Source organism: Capsicum annuum, chromosome 5 (assembly GCF_002878395.1).
Source record: "Capsicum annuum cultivar UCD-10X-F1 chromosome 5, UCD10Xv1.1, whole genome shotgun sequence".
NCBI lineage: Eukaryota > Viridiplantae > Streptophyta > Magnoliopsida > Solanales > Solanaceae > Capsicum > Capsicum annuum.
The window spans coordinates 14,961,387-14,980,960 of NC_061115.1; the positions used below are offsets into that span (position 1 = coordinate 14,961,387).

Below are 19,574 nucleotides of genomic sequence, written 5' to 3' on the forward strand. Positions count from 1 at the left end.
TACCAAAAGTCCAATATGTTTTATCTTTAACAATCCAAGTTGTAAAGTTCATTGCTAGAAAAACATCAAAAATTAACTACCTAAAATGATATAGTTTGACTTGTTCTAATGGCAACCTACATGTGTCTTGTGTGTTAGGTGAATCGAATCCGTACAGTACATACCCGGTGAGATAATTAAGTACTTATTTGATAGAATTAAATAGTTTTAGCTTAAATTTATATTTTATAAAAAAGATTATTTTAATAAATATAAATAAACAAATAATAATAACGTATCAAATGACATTCTGATCACAAATAAAGTTTGAAGAAAATATAGCGTATGTAAAAATTATCACTACTTCAAAGAAGTACAAAAATTATTTCCTAAAGACTTCAGCCGTATAAATAAAAAAAAATTAAAAATCAAACATTTTAGTTCCGCCTCTAATTATGACACCTTACTTATTCCTAGGTTTTGTCACATTAGGAAGATGATGAATTAAATGTTTTATTTTGTAATGGCACGAATGTCTTTTTCCAAAAACATTGATTTAGACATTACGTTGAAAATCAAAGGTCAATGAGCTATATATATTAGAATATCACTGCAATAGAAGAATTAAAATCGAACTTTGCTAAAAAGTAGTGAAGCTCCAGCAAGGTAGAAGCATATTATAGAATATTATCCACCCTAATATATTTCCATTTTAATTTTTTATTTATGTTATAACCTCATAATTTTTTAAGTTATTTTATAACCTCAGAATAACCTCAAATAAAATCTATAATATACTTCAAATTAATATATCTCCACTTTATTTTTAATTGTTAGATTAACATTAAATCATTTGACTCAATGTAATTTAAAAAAGAAAAAACAGTTGATCCGTACAGCAATACTATATGCACTCTAACTCGGATAAATAGTTAATGCGAATAAATTTTTACCTTACACACAACTTTAGTCAATATTGATCGCTACGCCGCGTTACTTCAAACATTAACGTGCAAGAAATTGTTATATCTTTATTTATAATTTATCTATAATATAGGAAATTGCATGCTATAAATTCAAATATGGGTGGCTTTAGATATTTAACCCCAATAAGAAATATCTTTAAAAAATAATCTTCTTTACCTTTTAAGTATAGTACAAGTACCATTTTACTCCTCTACACCTCAAATATATTTTTAAAACTTTTCATACTTATTTGTCTCTCAAATTTTATTTTTTATTATTTTCACTTCTTATTTTTTTTATTTAATTTATTATTCTTTGTTTTATTTTTTTCTTTAATTTTATTATTTTCACTTTTTATTTTTTTTCCTTTAATTTTATTTTCTTGTTTTAATTCATTTTTCTCAAACTTTATTTTTTTTTGTTTTCTTTTTTTCTCAAGCATTATCTATTTCTTTTTTTTCTTTTTTTAATTCATTTGTCTTTAAACTTTATTTTTCTTTTATTTTTTATTTTTATCAGTTCTCTTTTTTCCCCTTATTTTTCTCAAACTTTAATTTTGTTTTTTCCTCTCATTTTTATTTTTTCAATTTTTTTAATTCTTCGCTCTTTTCTTAATCTTTATTTTTCCTTTCCTTTTTTTCTCAATCTTTTTTTTTTATTTCTCTATTTTGTTTGATCGTTTTTTTCTTTTTCAGTTCTCTTTTTTTTCCTCATTTTTTTCATACTTTATTTTTATTTTTCCTCTCATTTTTATTTTTCTCAATTTTTTAAATTCTTTGCTTTTTTCTTGATCTTTATATTTTTTCTTTCCTTATTTTTCTCAATCTTTTTTTTATTTCTTTATTTTATTTGATCGTTTTTTTTCTGTTTTCTCAACTTCTATTATATTTTGCTAATAAATAAAAAATTGGATAATCCATAATGGAATTTTCTTTTTTTGACATCAAAGCAAATTTAAGGGCATGAATTGTTGTTACGAAGTTCTTTGAAAATTCTTGAGATTGGTCGTGTCTCTAAGGCGAGAGTTGTAGGATATCTTATAAATAAAGACATAATGTGGTAGTGTCAACTCTTACCTGTGGGGCATAATTTATTATTTGAAAGTCCTTGAGCAAAGTCTTGCCTCTAAGGCAAGAGTTGTAGAACATCCCATAAATAAAGATATAACGTGGTAGTATCAACTCTTCCCGTGGGGCATTATTTATTATTTGAAAGTCCTTGAACTAAGTCTTGCCTCTAAGGTAATAGTTGTAGAACATCTCATAAATAAAGACATAACGTGGTATTGTTAACTCTTGCCCGTGGGACATAATTTGTAGTTTGAAAGTCCTTGAACTAAGTCTTGCCTCTAAGGCAATAGTTGTAAAATATCTCATAAATGAAAACATAACATGGTAGAGTCAACTTTTGCCCGTGGGGCATAATTTATAGTTTGAAAGTCCTTGAGCTAATTAAGTCTTGCTTCTAAGGCAATAGTTGTAGAACATCTCATAAATGAAAACATAACGTCGTAGAGTCAACTCTTGCCCGTGGAGCATAATTTGTTGCTTGAAAGTCCTTAAGCTAAGTCTTACCTCTAAGGCAATAGTTATAGAACATCTCATAAATCGAAATACAATGTGGTAGTATCAACTCTTTCCCATGAAACATAACTTGTTGTTAGAAAGTCATAAGTCTTGCCTCTACAATGTAGTAGTGTCAACTCTTGCTCATGAAACGTAGTTTATTGTTCGAAAGTGGTAAATCTTACCTTTATGATGTGATAGTGTCAACTCTTACCCAGGAGATGTAACTTGAATGGAAGAAATCGAAGAAAAGAACAAAAATAATAAAAATTGCAAAAAAGAAGAAAATGAAGAAAAATATCAAAAAAAATAAAAATCAAAGAAAATATAGAAGTTGAGAGAGAATAATAAAAAAATAAAGGTTGATAAAAAAAAAAGATTAAATAAAAATAAAGGTCAAGAAAAATTTAAAAAGGAAAAAAGAAATAATAAAAATCAAAGAAAAAAAAATTATAAAAGTAGACGTTGAAAGGTGTAAAGAAAAAAAGTAAGGGTTGAGAAAAACTAAAAAGAGTTAAAAAAAAATATAAAATGAAAAAGAAAAAAAAAGAAGTTGAGAGGCAAAAAGTAAGGGTTGAGAAAATTAAAAATAAAAAGAGAAAAGAAAAAATAAAAATCAAAGTAAAATTAAAAAAAGAAAAAAATAAAAGTTGAAGGATATAAATATGGAGTTGTTATCCATTATGAAGATCATTTATGTAATTTACTGCATTGATCAGGGGCAATTTTGTTTAAAAAAATACTAGTTAATAGGTAAAGGTTATTTTAAGGAAGCTTTTTTATTTGGGGCTAAAATTTGAAAGTCACCCTAATTTGGATCTATTTTTGAGATTCTATAAAAAATGTGAAGACCCTTAGAAAAGTGATTTGAAATTTTTATCCCTAATTCGTTAAAAGTCTCTGCAATAAACAAAATTGTCTTTTCACTTATTTTCTATAATTATTATATCATTATATTTATAATAAATAAAAATATTCTAAAATATATGGTAAGGAAAAAATATATAAAGACTTATTATTGATGATTTTTTTTTTCCTCGTGTACTTGAGAGAGAAAGGATTCCAAAGTACAAAATAAGAGGAAAAAAAGGGGGGAAATGTGATGGTTTTTATCAAAATTAGAATAATAAACTTAATAGCAGCCTTTTTCTTATAAATTAAAACAAGGAAAATAATTAAAGCATTAGAATTTTTTTCTTCAAAATTTAGTAGTATTAGGACCTCTATTTATATTTTTGACATAATAAAAAGAAAAATAATTTTAATAGTGTATATTGTTCGAACGTGCAGGATTTGTGCTATATTTGGGAATCTTTATTATTTTTATATTATATTATTATTAGAAAATTTTGAGAAACTTTTTTACAAATGCTAGGGTTTAATTGTCTCGTTCTAATATCTCGAGTATGGTATTGTTTTGTTGTAGTTTACAGGTGTTAGATGAATGTTCGATCGGACTTTGAAAAAAAATTGTAAAGATTAGGTTTAATCATCTTACTATACATTATTTTTGTTATCATCCGTTATGTGATAGATAGCTCACGTCGTAGTAGACAATCAAAATACTGATACTTCAAGCATGCCTTGATGCATAAAGTTGTTTGTCTTCAATTTTTAAAGTCAATTGCTATTTCTTATATATATATATATATATATATATATATATATATATATAAAACACAAACACATTGATTGATGGCTTGACATTAAACACACGTGCAATGCACGTATACTTGACTAATTATATTAAAAATGTAAAGGGTTTTAAAAATGTTGTTTGAACTTTTTGCCCTTCATTAAAAATTTCTATTTTAGATAAAATCATTTTTTCACTATTTTCCTAATATTTAAGAATTGAAAATCAATTAAATATTTACAGTAAAAATTTTCCTCATTAGAAGTACTCAGAATTAATGACAACTAATATCTTTTTCATTAGTTTAAGAATTTCAAATCAACTAAAGTTGATTTTAAGAAGATCAAAAATTTTAGAAATAAATATGAACGCGTTAGAATAAGAAAAATATAAAAAGTACCAAATTTTTAAAAGATTTAAGTAATCAAAGATTTTTTAAAGATTTAACTCTAAAAATAAGAAAAGATTTTAAATATAAAAAAAATAAAGGAATAATAATACTACACTAGTGGTAAGGAAAAAAGGTACTGCATGACAAACGCAAAAGTGACGATCCATTAACAACTTTAAACTTCTGATGGTAAAATATATATGTGCTTACAGTAAAATATATGTTATGTTTACATAAAATAAGTGTGAAGGATCTTTGAGAGTGATTTAAACTTTTTGCATTTCATTAAAAACCTTCACGATAAATAAAATCATTTAATTTTAAATAATCAAAAATTATTTATGCGGTTAAACTAGTATATATAGTAAAAATAAATAAATTATTATTTAAATAATATAGTGAGAAATATGAAAAAAAAAATCCTTAATATAATAATATATATGATTACTTTTTGACGTTCAACGTAATGCCCAAATCTATGTCTGTTATTATTCAAAAATGACATTCATAAAATACCAAGAAGCTTTCTACGTGACAAAACGTAGGAATAAGTAAACCATATCAAAATTTATACGAAAGACTTCAACATAGAAAAGCAGGGAGTACAATGATATCCTTTTGGGTCATTATTTTTTTTTATATTTTTTGCTTACATTGATTTTAGAGAATTTATTTGTATATATTAAATAAATTTTATAACATAAATACAAACTTGATTAAAATTACTTAATTTTACCTTACCCATAATTATCCTAGGGAGCTATTAGAACAAGCCAAATAATAGCCAGACAAAAGCTGTTTCGTTTGTGGTGGAATAGATTTAAGCGTCCGGGCTAGTAGATTCACAGCAAATAAGTGTTGACTTAGTTGTTTTTGCAATTTATTTGTTTTCCGTTATTGATCCGACGCAACTTAGCAGTGATAGTCTCAGCACCAAGAGCATTCAAGGGAGGGGGTCAAGATCTCTAATTCTGTTCTGGAATCAAAATAAAAAATGTAACTAAATAGACAGCGAGCCGTTCAGATGAGACCGATGAGATTGAAATCCATGAGTATGAAGGCTAGAAAGATGCTATTTGCTATTCTATCAATTTGTACATCAAGTTTGAAGAAGATCTCAATTTATAATAAAAAAATGATAGTAGCTCTATGTTTTATAGGCTTTATCATATTCAAAGTCACTCTCGACAGGAGAATCCAGGCTAAAGCAATAACGCGGATGCATGGTAATTGGCAGCCAATAGTGACCAAATAGCTTTAAAACATGTTTCTAATTTGGGAGCAACATTCCCTCAACACAATCACATAAGCTAATAAGCATCTATAATTCTTCATATATATATGTACATATGTATATATATGTTAGTCTTTTCAAAATGAGCAGTTCAAACAATTATTTTGCAGCCATTGTTGCTGTATTTTCTCTTATAGGGTTGTGATGCTTCTATCTTACTTGATGAGACTCCAACCATTGTCAGCGTGAGAAGACAGCATTGCTAAATCTTGGGTCAGTTAGAGGCTACGTTATTATAAAAGATGCAAAAAGAGAGCTTGAGAAAACATGTCCAAAAATTGTATCATGTGCCCATATACTTGCAGTTGTTGTTCGGGATGCATCAACTTTCGTTAGTGTTTGCAGTTTAAAGTTCACTTTTTTCACGCTATGTCACCATGAAATGAAAAAATTCTTATGCTCGTAATTAGTATTTGTCGATACTAATCAATGTTATATTATTAATAACCAGGTTGGTGGTCCATCATGGACAGTGAAACTAGGAAGAAGAGACTCAACCACTGTAAGTCATGCTCTTGCAGAAACAGATTTTCCAGGTCCTTTTGATCCTCTTGGTAGGCTTATTTCTGGCTTTGCCAAAAAAGGCCTTAGCACAAGGGACATGGTTGCTTTATCAGGTAAAAACTGATTAATTTATTGAAAAGATAACTTCATCGATCATAGATTTGTGTAGATAAGAAGTTGTAACGATTTCAAAATTTTCTAATTTTAGGAGCACATTCAATAGGTCAAGCACAATGTTTCCTCTTCCGTAATAAGATTTATAGCAATGCAACAGACATCGATGTTGGATTTGCTAGCTCTAGAAGACGTCAATGTCCTCGAAAAGATCAAAATGGAAACCTAGCTCCACTTGATTTGGTTACACCCAATCAGTTGGATAACAACTACTTCAAGAACTTGAGGCAAAGAATTTTTTTCATTTGCAGTACTCTTGATAAATTCCTAGATGTCTCATCGAAGGAAGAAACTTATATAGGATGGAGAAGATACCCTGTAAAGTCATTCTTTTGGATTTTCCCTGCTAAGTGGTGAAGCCAAAAACTTCGTCAAGAATATCCAAGATCTAATATATACATACAAAAAGTTTTTTTTATATATACAATATAATTTTTCGAGAAAGGTGTAGCTCCAACACTGAATTAGTTCCACAAACTACTAATAACGCAATATTTAGATTTAATAAAGGATGGCAAATATCAAGTATGATTATTGTATGGTTTACCATTTATCTATTTAATTAGTTTGGAGTTTTTCACATATTATGTTTAGCACTGGCAGCAACCCCTCACTCAATGTTTGCTATAGCATATGTAGGACTTCCTGTAATGTAAGATAGAAGTGAATAGGCTCCAATAATAATTGAGCTTAACCAAAAAGTGGTGTGATGAAATAGTTGAGATTTCTTTACTCTAATTAAATAGTTGTAATGATTCTCTTATCCAAGAACATCAACTTGGAAAAATCTGTAAGATAAAATTTGAGAGAAAGATATGCTGCCCAATTATTTTTGCCCAAAGCAAGAATTTCCAAGTACAACCAAAGACATGGCTATATTATTTTTCCATCTATTTATCATTCAGGATGGAACAAAAGTGACAAACTGATCATACAATAACCAAAAGTTAATACCACTAAACCTATGTCAAGTAATGTAGATCACCCAATATGCCCACTCTGTCATTAAGATCCATAATAAGCCTTTTACTAGCCTCAAAATTGGAATGGATCAAGAACCCTGACGAGTGTACTGACCACCAAAATGCTCCCCCCTACAAAATGGATTCAAGCAAATGTTTTTTGATTATAAATTGCTCATCATATCAGTCAAATCTAGGATGACAAATAACAACAACATAACCAGTGAACTCCCGTAAGTGGTGTCTGGGGAGGGTAAAGTGTGTGCGGACTGTACCCCTAGCTCATGGAGGAAGAGAGGTGGTTTCATGAGGACCATTGGCTCAAGTACAATAAATCAAAGTATGAAAAGGAAAAACGACAGTGAAGAAAATATAGCAACTAATAAGGAAACATTAAGAAAAAATTTTCCGTGTGTGTTCTATATATGAACAATGAAGAAATAGATATGTCAAGCATCAAAGAAGACCAAAGATTGAATACCCTGCCCATCCAGGATCTATCAGGTTTTCAACATCACTTGGTGTATCTTAAGAAGTCCAGAACAATTACAAACCTAAATTCCAGATCGGTCTTACGTCAAGTTTTTCCAGGACAAGATTTTTCTTATGTTTCCTTCTCATTTACTTTTCCTGAACATTGGAGACGGACGGAGAAAATCTCAATCCAGAGCTTACCAATGAAGCTCACACAAGGCAGAACCCAAACAAATTCAAGAAAAGGAAGGAGAGAAAATAAAACGGACATGGCTTAGAATTGAGGCTTCTACTACTAGCTCAACAGTAGCTCAACCAAAAGCAAGAGTTGAGGCTTCTGCTACTAGATTTACAGCTTCAGCCGAAAGCAAGGTGGAAACAGAAAGTGCAGAATCTTCTCGTCCTCTGAGTGAAGCAGAGAGCCTAAAATAACTTGTTCGGCAAGAAAGGAAGAAATGCACTTCTGGAGTAGGTGATCATGAGTTGTGAATATAGAACTTTGGAGAGTCCGAGCAACTTAGGGAAGTAATTACAAGAGGGACTACATTAAGAAATGTATAATAGCTATCTACGTTATTCTCCATCCTTGAGAAAGCACAAACACATATCACATACAAGAATTCCCTATATTACACCCACATAAAAAGCAATGTGCTAAAAGATGTAATATAGTTAGGCAACACTGGTGGGGCATATCTGAAGATTTATACAGTTTTCTGCAGGTACAAAAGTTTATGTTTCAAAGATATAATACAAGTTCAATAACAGAATCAAGAATTGCAGAACTTACAAGATCCAAATACACCAAAATTATAATACATCTAATTAACAGGATGCAACAGCTTTCTGATAGCAGTCAATTACAAGAATTCTAATTCTCATTATCATGGTAATCTTCATACAAAGAGAGTGTGTCGATGAATCTAAAGCAAGAGTATATTCCTATTATTGAGCAGTTTCTATAGAGAGCGCATAGTTGTTTTTGAGGGAACACATTTATTCAGAAAACTACCTTCTCCATGAAACATAACAAAACCTTGGGTACACTCGTTCAAAGTCGATACTTGTTCACGATACATACAGAATCCAAATAATAAAGAAAATAACATTTTCTAACCTGAAAATTAAATCATCTGTAAACTCATTTATATTCAAAGGTAGGTGGGCTAGGAGCATCAAAGCTCTCTAAAACCTGTGTCTTGCTACCGCTGCTTGTCGTTGTCTCCTCCTTCTTTCCACCACCAAAAAGTCCCCCAAACCAGGAAGTTGAGGCAGAAGAGGATGGTGCTGAAGATTCTGTCATCATACCATCGATACTTGCGGGAGCTTGACCAGGAAGCTGCCCCATAGGTTGACCAGGCAGCTGCCCAGGTGGATATCCAGGCACACCAGGGACATTCGGCAGTGGCTCCTCCATGGGTGGGAAATTCTGGGGAGCACTCATGACTTTATTTAACATGATTCCAGCTCCCTCTATCAATGCGAGTAACACTCCACCAAACACTGCTGATCTAGAAGCAGCACCTAATCCCTGTCGCATCTGTAGAAAGCCACCAGTTGCTGCACCAGCAATGATTGAGTTCCAAGGATCTTCTTTCTGCCGGAGATAAACCATTGTACAATCAAATGTGGAGAATAGTCCACCCCACACAGCAAAACTACCACCAATACGAGGAGCATTCATGCGCACTGCCTGCGTACCACCAATCAAGCGCTCACCTTTTGGTGAGTTGTATATGCCCTTTAAGAAGTGGAAAGCTGAACCTCCAACAGCACCCATACCAAATGCACCGCCAACATCATCAAGTATACGGTCAGGGCAAGGCTCACGAGAGGTCTCTGGTGTTCCCATTGTAACAGGGGACTAGCACTGACTCAGAGGAAAAAAGTTAAAAGGGGATGACACCAACCAAACAAACTTGCTTTTACTTTCCAAGGAAGTGATTGGTTTGATTTAGTAACATTAGGATGCAGACAATTCACCTGCATAAAACATTCCCATCTAGCTCCGCATCAAGGGGTTGTAAGTGAAAATTACAACGAACATTAAAAACAACAAAACCACTAATATGAACACAAATTTTGGACTCAACACTTGTAACAAGAACAACTTTTGAGTTTTGTTCTGTAGCTCTTAGCCTCTTACAATCAAGGACTCAGATCAAGTAACTAGTAAATTCTTTTTATATATAAAGAGGTAAATAACAATTTTTTTATCAAGGAAAGAGGTCAATAACTTCTTCTCAGCTACTTATCCACTTGCCCGTTTCTTTATAATGCAAAGCATTTACCCATAAGGATTAATCTATAGTTTTTTCAATAATATTCAAACAACTTAACAACTTCACATCACACTTAGACCAGATATATTAAAAAAAGTAAAAAATTCAGTAAATTAAAGAAGCCGAGCTATAAACTTTGATAGACTAACTTAGATTAAAATCAATAGGTTCTAGAAAGTTGAACCAAATGTCGTTTTGAGGATAACGTTGGACCAGACATCTCAATAACGAAAACCTTTCTTTTAAATAAGAAAACCATCCCTCCTCCATCAACCATAACCCGAAAAATATGCATTCAAGAGTTTGGCATAGTAATCAATTAAGTGCTTGAGAACTATGAAGTCTCAAGTTCAAATTGTAGTGGAGAAAAAATACTAGGTGGTTCTTACCGTATGTCCACCATGTGGAGGACAGAGTGACCCAGACACAAAAGTTACTTAAAAGAAGAGTTAGGGGTCGTTTGGCAGGATGCATTAGAACAAATAATGCATGTATTAGCCCTGTGTATTATTAATGCCTTGTTTGGTACACTTTTTCAACTGATGCACATTCTATTGTATACTATGCTGCTATGCCATTACTAATACATGAGAAACTTTGGTATTAGAAATGCAAGGGATTTCAATGCATGCATTAGCATGTGTAAGGACAAAATAGCACCTCAAAACCCTTTTCCACATCAATTTCATTATATTTGTGGAGGGTATTTTTGTAAATAATTTTTTAATTTAAGAATATGTTATGTAAGTTTTTTTTAACACATCAAACCAAACAGTGCATAAGAAATAATCTCGGCATAACTAATACATCATATTTTGCAATATTCTAATACACCCTACCAAACGACCCCTTAATGATCAAAAACACCCTTGAAGTATCACCGTTTGCGAGTTTACCTACCTGAATTTTCAGGCACTCACTTCTTCTACTTGAACTATCACCAACTATTTATCAAAACACACCTCAACTATTAGTTCTTCCCTTTTCCTACCTGAAATATCATCATCATTTGGATAGAATGATGGGAAAAGGTAAAAATTGATCGTTGAGGTGTGTGATGATAGTCCAGGTAGGAAAAATGGAGACCTCATGGTTCAAGTAGGAAAATCAAAAAAAAATTGTGTGATGTCGTTCAGGTAGGAAAAGTAAACAACTGATAGTTGAAATATGTGTCGATAACTAGTAGATGATAATTCAAGTAAGAAAAATAAAAACTAGTTGAGGTAGGAAAGTCAAAAAAACGTGATACTTCAGGCGTCCCAGTTCAAATGAAAGGGAACATGCAAGAAAAGGAAACAACTGATAGCCGAAGAGTACGTTTCGCATTAATTGGTGATAGCTCAAATAGTAAAATGAAGACCGAACAGTTCAAATAGGAAACTTGCAAAAACGTGATACTACTACAACAACACCAATATATTCCCACCAGGTGGGGCCTGAGGAGGAAAAGTGTATGCAGTTTATACCACTACCTCAGAGGTGAGATAGAGAGGTTGTTTTCGATAGACCCCCGATCAAGATAAAACAATCTAAAAAAGAAATAGTAAAATACCAAGATACAATAGAAATTCCCACACCCAAAAATATCATTAAAAATACTCACCAAGTAATACAACAAATGATACAACAATCTGAAATAAAACTAGTACTATAGCTACTAGCACGGATAACAAAGTCCTGTGGTACTGACGCACTCGTTCCTGCTATCCTTCTGCCCTAAAATGTGATACTAGATGTATGTTATTTACCCTTATACAAGCAAAAATTACCAAGAAACAACTTCCAATACAAAAAATGAAATCTTTAATTAATCAATCAACCACACCTCCCACCAGCAACAGTACCAGTTAGCTAACTTCTGTTACTTGATATTTGTTGCTAGTGGAAGGTGGAACGTATCCCGTGGATTTACCGACCATTATTAAAAAAAAATGAATAAATAAGGGAAAAAAAATTGAGATCTGGAAAATTAAAATTCTTTTTTTTATTATTTTTCTTTTTTCTGCAAAAAGAACATTGATGAGAATTAATTACTATAAGCAAAGATTTTGCAGGAGATGATGGTGAATTTTACCTGAAGGGGAAGGAGTGGTATCGACCGACCCGACAGAAATGAGAGATGTAGAAAGGTGGAGAAGCTTGGAAAACCTAACAAGGGGTTTGTTGAAATTTAAAGGGGAAGAGTTAGGTCAACAAAAGAGAATGTCAATTCAAATAAAAATACTCCCTCCGTTCCATTTTATGTGTCGTCATTTGACCAGGCATGAAGTAGTATCGCCATTTGACCGGGCATGAAGTTTAAAAAATAAGGAAAAACTTGATAAAGTTTACCAAATTATCTTTTATTAAAAAATATGTCAATATCTTTTTTTTTTAATTAAGTAGGACCAATAAAGGTAAAAGGGTAATTGTGCTTTTAAAAAGTTGTCAAATAAGGAAAGACAATACTTATTTTGGGACGAATTAAAAAGGAAATAATGACACATAATTTAGGACGAAGGAAGTACTATATTAAATATATGAAAATATATACGTATAAAATAATAAAAATAAAAGTTACTATTTGATTAAATAAAATAAGTATTTATATCTGATAGTAACGGTGGAAATGATTTTTAATGCGGTGGTAGCAACAATGGTTGATGTTAGTGACTAATAATCGTGGTGATGATTGGTATCCTAGTAACTAACTGATGGTGGTGGTTCAAAGTGATAGAGGTGATTGTAATGGTGGAGTTGACTGGAGCTAGTAGTTGGAGGTGCTAATAGTGGTGATTGACGATGTGTTGATTGGTAGCTGATGAGAGGTGCTAATTGTGATGGTGAAGGTGATTGGTTGTATAAACTGGTCACAATGGTGATAGCGAGTGATAGATGTGGTGGATGTGGCGTTGATGAGGAGAGCGGATATAATTATAATGATGAGGTAGTAGATATGGCAACTATTTTCAATAGTCTGATTATCAGTGATGGTTGGCTAAGGCTACCTGGCTAGTGATTGACAACAATGATGGCGATAGTGGTTGTGATGACAGAATCTAGAGTTGGTTAGTAGCCGGTGATTGTGAATCGAATAATGGTTAAAATTAGTCATATAAAAATACCTCATAATGATATTAAGACTTTATTTAAAATCTTAGTAATAGAACAAATCAAATAAGCGCCTAAATTTTAATGTGAATAAATGAACGATCAGAACTATCCATATTCAAAAGTCAATGGTGCAAATAAATAAAATTAAAATCTGAATATCAAGATATGAATTTAATTTAAAATAACTAAAATTGTCTTTTTTATAAAAAAAAAAAATATATATATATATATAAGATTTTTCTTTATTAAAAAATTAATAAAACATGAAACTACTCTAATATTACATAAATAAAAAATTACCTAGTGATTGCGTACCTAGTGATTGCGAATATCGATCAGAGAATGTTAAATTGTGAATATCAATCAAGAATGTAATTAATGATGGTCTTTAGTACTTAGTGGTAATAATGACTAGCAATAGTGGTTGATGGTGATAGTGAATGAAACAGAGACTGGCAATATATAGCAGCTACGAATGATAACGATTGTTGATGGTGATTAAAGATTGTTATGGTAATGGCAATTAGTAATAACAGTGGTGATGGCTGTGAAATTTGAATGACTAGGAGGGGAGAACCGCCAACCTTTGAATAAACAACTTAATGACATCAATCATAATGAGATTAAAATTGTAGAACAAATCTTAGTCATTTGGACTTACTCAGAATCATTAAGTGATTGGAACACAAAATAACACACACACACACAAAATAATTAAGATTTTATTGATTGAGATTTAAACCCACGAAACGAACTTAATGACTTAGAATGATATTCAAGATTGCAGTACTCTATCTGTGACGGGCGTCGCACTCACAGATCATGCGTTAGCTTGGGCCACTCTAGATGTGTTTGCCGTCTACGAAAAAGTTTAACCAACTACGGTTTCAACAATATATTCAGTGAAATCCTACAATTAAAGTCTAATCTAAACACTCTTTCCTTTTTTGAAAAAAGCATATTAACTACAAAAAGTACCACCACACACAAGGAATCATGTTATCAAGAAAAATTAGCCCTGCAAAAAGACCATTAATATGCTGGCCAAGCATGTGTTTCCATATACAAGCCATAAACCTACCATATTATTTTTCAATTTGTGTGAACAAAAAGTAGCCAAACTCATACAACAATCAAATGTTAGTACCATTAAACCTAGACCAAATGAAACATTACCCTCAATCAAATACTATAAATTTAACTGCCTCAACCAATAAGCCCCACTCTGTAATTAAAATCCATAATAAGCCATCTAGTAGCCTCAAAATTGGCATGTATGAACCGTGACAAGTATACTGACCACCAAAATGCTCCGCCCTGCAAAATGGATTCCGGCAAATATTTTTATTATAAACTGCACATATCAGTAAGATTATAAACTGCACATATCAGTAATGTCGTTTAGTGTGAGGTATAAGGGATAAATAGTCCCTAGGATAAAATGAAGGACTATTTTATCCCATGTTTGGTGTGAGGGTCTATCGGAAACAGCCTCTCTACGTCTTCGGATGTAGTGGTATAGACTGCGTATATTTTACCCTCCCAAGACCCCCATTATGTGAGAATATACTGGGTTTGTTGTTGTTTGTTGGTTGTTTGGTGTGAGGCATTAGTTAGTACCGGGACTATTTATCGCACCATTTACCACCATAGTGATGGGATAAGTTATCCCCCCATATACATGGTGGGATAGCTAATCCCGGGATAACCCTTTCCCAACCAAACAAGCAAGATAGGAAGAAACAAGTAATATGTCAAAGCATCAAAGAAGACCAATGGTTGAACACCCTACCCATCCAGGATCTATCAGGTTGTCAACTTACCTTGTAAGAGAAGGGGAGACATACACTGCTGGAGTAGTTGTGAATTGTGAACATATTATGCCAAAAGAGAGGACAAACGAAATTCAAGATTACAGTGACAGATGAATGAGACAGAGGAAGAACAAAGAGAACTTGAGCGTTAGTGTTTCACACAACAGATGGCAGATAGAAACCTCTTTGGATAAGAGGTCCAGCATTTTATCCGAAAAAGTGATACACAGAGGAACTGGAAGTGCGAGCAACTAGCGTAAGTCTTCAACGTACTTGGAGAAACTGTTAGGAACACCTCATAAGGATTGTATTGTCTGTAATCCACTGATAGAGTGGGATGAGAAAAACTGGCAGGGTGGCAGGAATAGATCTTTCAAAAGGAGGGAAAGGAACCTTCATAGAGAGTACTACACCTAGCATACCAGCCTATTAAAAGTCTTTAATGTTCATCCTAATGTGTGGTACAAATGTCAAAAAGGAATCTGCTGCTATGTTGAGACAGGAAGGGAATCCTGCAGTGACCAGTGTGGAAGTCTCTGTAGAGGATTTTCCCAGAAGTGCATGAGAAAGTTTGCTGCTGCCTCTCAGGCTTGATTTTGAGATTTTACAAGGCAATGAGGCATCCCTTTGTTTTTTTGGGGCGTTGATTTAAGCAATATAAGGAGTTGTCTCCTTGCAATTTCAAAGTTTGTTCTTGAAAAAAGAATGACAACAAGAACTCCCTCGAGGATGGATGATACAAGAACCATCACATCTCCTAGCTGAAACTTGAGAAAGAAAAGCCACATATGTTAGCTCATGCTTCATGTGCAAATGCTTAGCTTACATATTCTTTCTTTGTTGCATAGTGAAGTGGCAACCCAACTATGGAGACGATGCTAGACTATGCTGCAGGGCAACAAGTGATTCCAATGAGAGAGGTCTGTAAAGTTGAGCCTTTAGAAGAAGAGGATAAACGAACGGCATAGGAGTGCTTCCCCTCTATATCTCATATGGGTCCTTTGGAAGGTGAGAGACTGGAGAGATTTTGAAGGGTTAGAGACTGATTTCGTACATTTGAGGAAACTTTGCAACTATCGATATTTGTTAGTATAAAGACAATATGTTTTGTTAATGTACTGGCAGATCAACCAATTTGTAGATTAGTCCCTGTTAGTATAGTGTTTTTGAAGGAAAACATTTATTCAGAAAACATTGGCCTCACTGATTAGTCAATACTTGTTCACAATACATAAAAAATCCAAATAATAAAGAAATAACATTTACTAACCTGAAAATTAAACCATCTCTTAAACTCATTTAAATTCAAAGGTAGGTGGGATAGGAGCATCAAAGCTCTCTAAAATCTGTGTTTTGCTACCACCGCTTGTCGCTGTCTCCTCCTTCTTTCCATCACCAAAAAGCCCTCCAAACCAGGAAGTTGAGGAAGAAGAGGATGGTGCTGAAGATTCTGACATCATACCATCAATACTTACGGCAGCTTGACCAGGAACCTGCCCCATTGGTTGACCAGGCACCCCAGGGACATTTGGTAGTGGCTCCTCCATGGGTGGGAAATTCTGCGGAGCAGCCATGACTTTATTTAACATAATTCCAGCTCCATCTATCAATGCAAGTAAGACTCCACCAAACAATGCTGATCTCGAAGCAGAACCTAATCCCTGTCGCATCTGCAGAAAGCCACCAGCTGCTGCACCAGCAATAATTGAGTTCCAAGGATCTTCTTTCTGTCGGAGATAAACCATTGAACAATCAAATGTGGAGAACAATCCACCCCACACAGCAAAACTACCACCAATACGAGGAGCATTCATGCGCACTGCCTGTGTACCACCGATCAAGCGCTCACCGTTTGGCGAGTTGTATAAGCCTTTTAAGAAGTGGAAGGCTGAACCTCCAACAGCACCCATACCAAATGCTCCGCCAACATCGTCAAGAATACGGTCAGGGCAAGGTTCACGAGAGGTCTCTGGTGTTCCCATTGTTACAGAGGACGAGCACTAACTAGGAAGTAAAAGGTTAAAGGGGATAACACCAACCAAGCAGACTTGCTTTCACTTTCCAAGTGATTAGTTTGCTGTAATAAGACTAGGATGCAAAGAATTCACCTGCATCAAAATATTCTCATCAAACTTCATCATCAATTTGAGCAAACACCTTCCAAAGGCTGTAAAGTGAAAATCACAACGACCACTCGAAACAATAAAACCACTAACATGAACAAAAACTTGGCATTCAACTATACCAATAAAATTTTTTTCCTACAGCTCTCAGAAGGGGCTGTAAAGTGAAAGTCACAACAAACACTTGAAACAATAAAACCACTAACATGAACACAAACTTTGCATTCAACTATACTGATAACATTTTTTTCCTACAGCTCTCAGCATCAGAACTTAGCTCAAGCAACAAAGTAAACTCAGTTTATATAAATAGATCAATGAGGAAAGATGTTAATAACTTCTTATTTGCTACTTATTAGCTTGCTATTTCTTCATAAGCAACGCATTTTGCTCCATAAGATTAATCTATAGGTTTCCTGCAACAACAACATGTACGCAGACCTTCCCCTATCTTGCAAGTAGAGAGGCTGTTTCCATAGACCCTCAGCTCAAAGAAAGCAAAACCACAACATTTATGAAGACATGAGCAGTAAAAATAGCAGGATAGTCTGAAAATACAGGCATACGAGACAACAAGTAGTAGTACAAAACTAAGACAGCAGAAACAATTAATACTAGGTGATTTCTTTACAGAGTTTCCCCATAACCGTGCCAGTGGGAGTTACCAGGTACCCCGTGGAACCGGTTATAAAACAAAAATGCAAACCCAAATTAGCAAGAAATCAACAACTTCCACTACAAAAGCTGAAATCTTTGATTGATCAATCAATCAACTACACCTTAATACCAAATTAATTGGGTTGGCTATACAAAATACTCTACATCACTTCATCATAGGTAACCTATTTTTTTACTCAGGTTTTGTGGACAGAGTTACCCGGTAACTGTGCTGGTGGGAGGTCGCTGTAGAAACCCAAATTAGCAAGAAATGACAACTTCCACTACAGAAAGTGACATCTTTAATTGATCAGTCAATCAATCAACTAAACCTCAATCCCAAATTATTCAGGTCGGTTATACAAAAGAATAAGTTACACTAAAGCACCCCAGGCAGGGAAAGGGTAACAACAACAACATACCCAGTATATTCCCACAAAGTGGGGTCTGGGATGGTAAAATGTACGCAGTCCGTACGACTACCACAGAGGTGAGGTGGAGAGGTTGTTTCAGGTAGACCCCCCGGCTCACGACAAAAAACAAAAACAAGACTACGACAAAGTAATACTAAAATCGGTCTTTCTGAAACAACAAACACCACTAGAACTACAAGAACAAGACACTACAAGCATAGCATTACGACTACTAGCATGGATAACACAACAAAGCTGAGATCTTTAATTGATCAATCTATCAACTACCAACAAAGCTATACATGGTTTAAACTATATTTCATAAATATAAATATAATAGATGTCGAACCCCTTATCTTCTTCATATTTTGAAACTCCTTAGTAAAAATCACAGCTAATACAAAATACTCTGCATCAACACATCATTATTTATACAATTTCTCACATGGGGTTTTAACAAACCGCAATATTCATCATTATATAGGTCCAACACCATCAACAATTCACAAAACTCACGCAAAAAACGCCAAAAAAAATGAAAAACGTTGAAATCTTGAAAATTATATTCAACTTTTTTCCAACCAAAAACCTAAGAACTGAAAACTGCAAAACTAAATTGAACAAAAAAACAAAGATGGGTATTGAAGAAAGAGATTTTTTTTTTAACCTGAGAAAGGGGGGCTGGGGGGGCACCTACCCAGGTGGGAGACGCAGAAAGAGGGAGAAGATGGAAAACCTAAAAAGTAGTAGTATATAGAAAAAGAAAGGGTTTTTTGACCCGAATTTAAATGGGTAATACCCGATTGAATTATTTAAAGGTGAAGAATTTGTTTGCTTTCTTTTTGGAGTTTTTTCTTGTTGCACACTTTATTACAAAAATCAATAAATTATGAAGCTCTATACATAATATTTATATTTTTTTTTTCCTAAATAAACTTTTATGCTGCACAAAATTATTGTATTCAATTAATTTAAGGTGCGGAATTTTATTCGAACTCTACGTGAATGTAAAATATTCCGTGCAGCAAGAAGTCATTGTTTATGGAACACACGTACAGCCCTTAGTGTGACAAAAAGGTGCCTCCCAACTTGAAAGGCAAATTCTACAGAGTTTCAGTCCGTCCGACCATGTTGTATGAAGCGGAGTGTTAGCCAGTTAAGAATTCTCACATTCAAAAGTTGTTGAAGGTGGTGGAGATGAGGATGTTGCGGTGGATGTGTGGACTTACTAGGGGAGACAGGATTAG

General features: G+C 33.4%; 3 protein-coding genes across 5 annotated transcripts; 1 reads left to right on the top strand and 2 right to left on the bottom strand.

The window, feature by feature from the left end:
- Positions 1-5,913: 5,913 nt before the first annotated feature.
- LOC107865011 (lignin-forming anionic peroxidase-like) lies at positions 5,914-6,866 on the top strand. Its single transcript, XM_047412079.1, has 4 exons — positions 5,914-5,952; positions 6,016-6,162; positions 6,283-6,448; positions 6,544-6,866. Exons 1-4 carry the CDS (start codon positions 5,914-5,916, stop codon positions 6,864-6,866), a joined length of 675 nt encoding a protein of 224 aa, XP_047268035.1.
- Positions 6,867-7,310: 444 nt separating this feature from the next.
- On the bottom strand, positions 7,311-12,446 carry LOC107863011 (mitochondrial import inner membrane translocase subunit TIM17-2). Of its 2 annotated transcripts, none has more exons than XM_016708758.2 (3): positions 12,302-12,446; positions 9,063-9,928; positions 7,311-7,603 (listed from the first exon to the last, which is right to left on the bottom strand). In XM_016708758.2, the coding sequence occupies exon 2, from the start codon at positions 9,795-9,797 to the stop codon at positions 9,087-9,089; it is 711 nt and encodes a 236-aa protein (XP_016564244.1). In that variant the 5' UTR covers positions 9,798-9,928; positions 12,302-12,446; the 3' UTR covers positions 7,311-7,603; positions 9,063-9,086. The 2 variants fall into 2 exon arrangements, with proteins under 2 accessions (XP_016564244.1, XP_016564245.1); XM_016708759.2 differs by having other exon boundaries at positions 9,063-9,947; positions 12,302-12,411.
- Positions 12,447-14,319: 1,873 nt separating this feature from the next.
- LOC107863012 (mitochondrial import inner membrane translocase subunit TIM17-2) lies at positions 14,320-19,267 on the bottom strand. Of its 2 annotated transcripts, none has more exons than XM_016708760.2 (3): positions 18,995-19,267; positions 16,405-17,242; positions 14,320-14,637 (listed from the first exon to the last, which is right to left on the bottom strand). In XM_016708760.2, exon 2 carries the CDS (start codon positions 17,114-17,116, stop codon positions 16,430-16,432), a length of 687 nt encoding a protein of 228 aa, XP_016564246.1. In that variant the 5' UTR covers positions 17,117-17,242; positions 18,995-19,267; the 3' UTR covers positions 14,320-14,637; positions 16,405-16,429. The 2 variants fall into 2 exon arrangements, with proteins under 2 accessions (XP_016564246.1, XP_047268515.1); XM_047412559.1 differs by having other exon boundaries at positions 19,025-19,201.
- Positions 19,268-19,574: the final 307 nt, after the last annotated feature.

Coding starts and splice junctions, on each gene's coding strand:
- LOC107865011 (XM_047412079.1), top strand. CDS start 5,914: ATGAGCAGTTCAAACAATTATTTTGCAGCCATTGTTGCT. Junction 5,953..6,015: donor ATTTTGCAGCCATTGTTGCT/GTATTTTCTCTT, acceptor AACCATTGTCAG/CGTGAGAAGACAGCATTGCT. Junction 6,449..6,543: donor GGACATGGTTGCTTTATCAG/GTAAAAACTGAT, acceptor TTCTAATTTTAG/GAGCACATTCAATAGGTCAA.
- LOC107863011 (XM_016708758.2), bottom strand. CDS start 9,797: ATGGGAACACCAGAGACCTCTCGTGAGCCTTGCCCTGACCGTATACTT.
- LOC107863012 (XM_016708760.2), bottom strand. CDS start 17,116: ATGGGAACACCAGAGACCTCTCGTGAACCTTGCCCTGACCGTATTCTT.